This window comes from Benincasa hispida, unplaced genomic scaffold (assembly GCF_027475165.1).
Source record: "Benincasa hispida cultivar pf3 unplaced genomic scaffold, pf3_genome.v1.1 HicScf71, whole genome shotgun sequence".
NCBI lineage: Eukaryota > Viridiplantae > Streptophyta > Magnoliopsida > Cucurbitales > Cucurbitaceae > Benincasa > Benincasa hispida.
The window spans coordinates 680-7,116 of NW_028326833.1; the positions used below are offsets into that span (position 1 = coordinate 680).

Below are 6,437 nucleotides of genomic sequence, written 5' to 3' on the forward strand. Positions count from 1 at the left end.
ATCAATCGATCGATCAGTTGGAATATGTTGCGAAATCGACAATTAAAAAACACAAAAAAAGGAATGTAGAGATAGAGAAGATCGACACACAGATATACGTGGTTCACTAACAGTGTATTAGCTACGTCCACGGGCAGAGGGAGAATAATATTATATAAGAAAATGTTTTTAGAAATTACATCAAAACAGCGTCTCTAGGGTTAGAGAGTTTATATAGCACACTTGTTGTTCGAAACGCCAACAAACAGATTTAAGACCTTTCAACAAAATATAAAAAAAATGAGAAAGTCGAACTAACATATATGCCAATTTTTTTTCTTTTAAATGCATAGATGTAGTGACGAAAAAAAGTCATGTCAAGGATGTGTAGTTATATCTCATTAATGCCCAAAACAATGACCAATAAACAAATTTGAATTTATTAAACAAATAACTATTTTTATTCTCTCTCTTTCTCTCTCTCTCGAGCTACCTCATTTTTTCTCTTTCTTCATTCCACCAAGTTTCTTCTTCTCCCTTGTTGCTTCCTTGTTTTCTTCTTAATTTCCATTGTTTTATTTACTTCATCCATTTTTTCTTATTTCCATTTTCATGTCTTTTTATCTGTTTCTCACTTTCTCTCTATCTTCGCTCTTTTTCATTTTCTTGTTTGTTCTCCTTTCTTCGCTTGTTTTTTCAATTTATCGAAAATACGAAATCAAAGCGCCTACTTTATTTGTATGGTCGATTTATTGTCATTCTCAACTATTCTAAGATCAACAAAAATAGATCGAGAAAAACTGACGTTGATCAACGGATGCACACCCCTATTTTTATTTTTCTATGCAAGAGAAGTGAGAGAATGTACAAAAATGGATGATATGTACTTTTTTACTTAAGAAAAACATGATGAAATGCTATTTTGGTACATCTCAAGTATGATCAAATGAAATGCTAACACGTGACGTTTTCATTTCTTAATAAAAATAATTTTTTTTTTTATGATGGAAAAATAGAGAGAAGTTAAGCTTAAACCGGATCTAATCATTGCCCTTCTACTTGGAAAGCAACACAAGCATAGAAATGAAGAAAAGGAAAGAAACTGGAAAGGAAGATGCTTTGTCTCACTCCACAATTTTAGTATTTATCACTCCCAAACAAACCTTCTTTTCCCAGTTTCCAACCCGCCAAAAACACTCTCATTTCTCCATTTCCGCCATTAAACCCGACCTCTATCTTCTTCCCTTCATTCAATTCCAACCCACTTTTTGGGGGATTTTCAGTTCTGTTCCAGATCCCTCTGAATTTGTTTTCATCTTCTTCCCCAAAACGTGAGAGACGTAGGGCCAAATTTTGGCGATGGATGTGTCTTCTACTTTTCCCATACCGGAGCTGCCAGCCTCCGTAGCTTTTTGCCACTAAAACGGTGAACCCACAACCTCCATGGCTACCACAAACACCAATGTTGTCGGCGGCGACGACGATCACGTCTTGGCCACCGCTCAACAGATCGTCAAGAGCCTCAATACCCCTAAAGAGGTTCGTGAGGATATGCTCCTGATTCTCTCCAGTTTTGATAATCGTCTTTCCAGTATTGGTAGTATGATCAACCGTGACGACTCTAAGACCAAGAACGATAGGTTGGACGCCGCTGAGAAGGTGATTCTCCGATGGGACCCTAATTTCGATGTGTCTAGACGGTCGGTTAATTGGGAGGATTGGCAGGACGAGGCGGCTGAATATTTATCAGCGGTGGATGATATACTCCAGTTAGTGGATGAGCTTTCGATTGGGTCCGAATCAACCGACATTGTAGATCGAGCGGAAAACGCGATCCAAATGGCTATGTGTCGGCTTGAGAGCGAATTTCGCCATATCCTGATCCAGAGTACAGTCCCTCTCGACGCCGAGCGGCTTTATGGCTCGATCCGAAGAGTTCACCTCTCATTTGCTTCCCATTACAGTGAAATTGACGACGAATTCGAGAGTTTCAGTGAGGAAAGTCGCAGTTCTGGGCGATTCCATGAGCGAGGTGCGACAATTGGAGAAGATTCTTGGGTCGATTTGATCCATCCCGATGCGGCTGTTGATCTTTCGGAGATTGCGGACCGTATGATTCGCTCTGGATATGAAAAGGAGTGTGTTCAAGTCTACAGCACCGTTCGTCGTGATGCTTTGGATGAGTGTTTGATGATTCTTGGCGTCGAACGGCTCAGCATTGAGGAGGTTCAGAAAAGTGACTGGAAATTCTTGGACGAGAAGATGAAGAAATGGATTCAGGCCGTCAAAATTACAGTCCGGTTGATTTTGGAAGGTGAGAAGAGGCTTTGTGATCAGATTTTCAATGGCGCCAGTGAATCAAAGGAGATCTGTTTTAATGAAACAGCAAAAGGGTGTGTAATGCAGCTGTTGAATTTTGGTGAGGCAGTGGCTATTGGAAAGAGGTCACCGGAGAAGCTGTTCCGAATCTTGGATATGTACGATGCTTTGGCCAGTGTTTTGCCCGACTTGGAAGCCATGGTTTCTGATGAGTTTCTGATCCATGAAGCACATGGAGTTTTGTCTGGACTGGGAGAAGCAGCCACAGGGACATTTGTCGAGTTTGAGAATGCCATTGAAAACGAAAATTCGAAGAAAGCAATGCAAAATGCTGAGATTCACCCACTTATTCGATATGTAATGAATTATGTTAGATTGCTGGTTGATTACAGTAAGACAATTAACTCTCTTTTAGAAGATGACGAAGTACAAGACATGCCAAATGAGAGGCATAACGACGATAATTTGCAGTTGGAAAGTACGTCGCCTTTAGCTCGTAGATTATTAATGTTGTTATCATCTTTGGAGTCCAATCTTATGGAAAAGTCCAAGCTGTACGAGGATATTGCTATGCAGTACATATTTCTAATGAACAATATATTGTACATAGTGAAAAAAGTGAAAGATTCTGAGCTTGCCCAGCTACTTGGCGATAACTGGCTTCGCAGGCATAGCGGCCAAATTCGCCAATATGAAACGAGTTACCTAAGAGCTTCTTGGAGCAAAGTTTTGTCTTGCTTAAAGGATGAAGGTATTAGTGGGAGCACAAGCAATGCCTCCAAGGTAGCTTTGAAGGAAAAGTTCAAGAATTTCAATGCAGGTTTTGAGGAAATCTGCAGGGTTCAAACAGCTTGGAAGGTATCAGATGCTCAACTGCGTGATGAGCTGATAATATCTGTTTCGGAGAAAGTGATTCCAGCATATCGCTCCTTCTTAGGAAGGTTTAGAAATCAATTAGAGAGCGGAAGGCATTCCGGGAAGTACATAAAGTACACGTCGGATGATTTAGAGAACTCTCTATCAAATTTGTTTGAAGGATCACCTGCTATATCACATCACTTGCGAAGAAATGGTACTTGAACTGAAAGAAATCCAAACCTGAAACTGTTTGAAGGTGAGCTATTGATCTTTTTTACTTTCTTCTTTTTTGCTAATGTTATAGACTCATGATATTGTGAAGCTTATGATCTTACTTTTGTTCATACAATGTATAATACATTACCAATGTTGTATACGATAGATTGTGCATCTTAATTTGAGGTCAAGTAATGTTGTAGACATAGCACCAACCCTGCAAGAGTCATATATGTAAAGCTGTTAACTGCAAATAATGCAATACTTTTGTTGTCATTTTTCTAAAGGGAGCATCTCGGCCCCGAAATTGGCTGAAAATTTCAATGTTCTTCATTGCAGTCGATTGGGTCGTTGCATTATCTTATGATCATGGCTTTGCTACAAGATTCCTACAATGTAGCGAGCATGTACTAGAACTTAGATTCAACCATCAGATTGTCGTTTCTTCTTCATTAGAGAAGCAGTAAAATGCTTACAGGAGCTAAATCTAAACAAGCTGATTTTTGCATACATTATAGAAAAGATAGAAAGTTATTTTGTTTGGGTGAGCATCAAATTGTCTCCTCAGTTTTTTAGATGTTGCTTAAAATGTAGAGTTCCTTCCTTATCGCTTGTGGCGGGCCTCTGATTTTCACCCAACAACTATCAAAATTCCCCACTCCCATTAAGTTTGAGGAACAAGTGAGTGCATTCAGTTACACACAGCTAGCTAGCTAACAAGGCAATTCAGTTGGTCAGATGAAGCATCAACAGCTCAATTATTATTCAATGACAGCTTTTCTAGTCCCATCATTTGATTTTGGAAGGCCAATTACCTAGAGATTCTTTCAATGTTCCTCTCATAACTCTTGACCTGGATTGATAATGGTAGAGGTGTGCATCGGTCGGTCGACGTCAGTCTTAGAATGGTTGAGAATGTCGATTGACCGATCATACTGCTCCTTTCCGTTTTACGATGAACTAAATAAAATGAAGAAAGAAGAGAGAAGAAAATGAAAAATAATGAAGGCAGAGAAAAAACAATGGAAAATGAAAAGAAAAAGGAAATGAAGCAAAAATAGAGAAGGAGATAAATGGTGAAATGAAAAAAATGAGATAGGTTTGGTGAGATAGGAGAGAGATGGGGAAAAGGAGAGAAGAGAGAATTAAATTGATTGTTTTATAAGTTGAAAGTGGTTTTTGGGGTATTAGTTTTGAGAATTATTGAGACTAGTCAACAAAAATTAGTGGTACAACGAGATAGTTGTTTCAATTAGGAAAAAAAATTATTATTTTAAATGACAAAATTCTAAAAAATATTTATAAATAATAGTAAAATATCGTAATCTATCTACGATGAATCGCGATAGATTACTATCTGTGTCTATTATGATACAAATAGATATAGATAGTAGTTTATCACCATCTATCGTAGTATATCGCATATAGACAGTAAAATTTTGCTATGCTTATAAATATTTTGATTCATTTTTTTATAATTGAAAAAAAAAATAATAGATTTTAAATTCAAGATGAATAAAAAATTATTTCTTCAAAAGATAAATAATTACTAAAAACTATCTAGATTTTTCAGTTCAATTATGTTATAATTGAATATTAGTTGAACTTTTTTGTCGCTACTAAATTTATTGAATTGACAATATAGTTTTAAAAATGTGTTGTAATTTTAATTCTGTTCAAAAACATTTTTTTTAAAAAAAAAAAAAAAAAAAAACAAGTACATGAAATTGAGTAGTTTTAATTTAAAGAAACTAAAAGTTAATTAATTTTTTTTAAAGATTATTTTTGCTATAAATAAATATTAATTGAACCTTATTGTAATGGTTCGCACGAGATTTCTGGAGAAACTTAATTCGTGAAATTTGAACTTTTGTATTTGTATTGATTTCAATATAGCAAGTAGAATCTCTAATATAATAATTTTTTTTATGCGTTCAAAATAAACTTTAATCTTTAAACTGAATGATCTTCCTAGAAGATCGACTTTTGGGCTTGTTGATCTTATTGGATGATTGACCTTTGGGCTTGTTGATCTTTTTGGAGGATTAGTGTTCGCACGAGGCTTCCACAGAAACTTGTTTCGTGAAGTTGAGCTTGAGTTAGTGTTGATGTTGATGCTGATTGATGCGATGTGGTTTTATCTCTAGTACTTGATCCTCTGATTCTCTCTTGGTTGAATGTATACGTTTGATGTATAGAAGTGGAGCGTGTGGATGTTCTTGAGTTTGGAATCTTGGAAGAATATTTGTATCTTCAAAGGACTTCAATCTTCAAGTGTGGTCAGAATGCTTGTATCTTAAAGGATTTCCGTCTTCAAGTGTGGTGAGTTTGAGGAGTTTGGACGTCTTCTGATTGTTGGGAGAATTCTCTCTAGGTTCTTGAGTGTAGAATTGTTGACCTTTCCAAATGAGAAGAGCTTCTATGGAGTTCTGGCTCATGGGCTCAGGCTTGTTGACCCATGGGCAGCTCTTGGACCCAATTAGTTGGATTTTTGCTTGTTTGGTGACTCTTAGCCTAATTAGTTGATTTGGATTTGATTTAACATTTGGTCAAATTCAACCTATTTTTGGTGTAGAGACTTTAACCCAAATAATAATAATATTAAATTGGATCAACCTATTTAATTTGATTTGGGATAAAACTATAAAAAAAATTGAATTTAAAATGAAATTTTGAGTATCGCCAAATTATTAATTTAAGAAAAATTTCAAGTTCTATCCCTAATTTAATTTGATTTGGAGATAAGAACTTAAGAATTTACATTTTAAAAATAAAATTTGGAATATGACCAAATTTTTAATTTAAGAAAAATTTCAAGTTTTATCCCCAATTTTATGTGATTTGGAGATAAAAATTTAGAAATTTGAATTTATTATGAAATTTGGAATATGACCCAAATTTTAATCTAAGATAGTTAAAACTTTATCCCTAGTTTAATTTGGTTTTGAGAATAGAAGACTAAATTTGGATGATTTGAATTTGAGATAAAATTTAGAATATGCCCAAATTTTAATGAGAGATTAATTGAGATTTTTTTTATCCCTAATTTACTTCGATTGAAGATA

At 35.5% G+C, this 6,437-nt stretch overlaps 1 protein-coding gene across 2 annotated transcripts; it reads left to right on the forward strand.

The window, feature by feature from the left end:
- The first annotated feature begins 1,040 nt into the window (after positions 1-1,040).
- On the forward strand, positions 1,041-4,159 carry LOC150029998 (exocyst complex component EXO70B1-like). Of its 2 annotated transcripts, none has more exons than XM_090310172.1 (2): positions 1,041-3,412; positions 3,712-4,159. In XM_090310172.1, exon 1 carries the CDS (start codon positions 1,423-1,425, stop codon positions 3,376-3,378), a length of 1,956 nt encoding a protein of 651 aa, XP_090166298.1. In that variant the 5' UTR covers positions 1,041-1,422; the 3' UTR covers positions 3,379-3,412; positions 3,712-4,159. The 2 variants fall into 2 exon arrangements, with proteins under 2 accessions (XP_090166298.1, XP_090166300.1); XM_090310174.1 differs by having other exon boundaries at positions 1,089-3,412; positions 3,967-4,159.
- Positions 4,160-6,437: the final 2,278 nt, after the last annotated feature.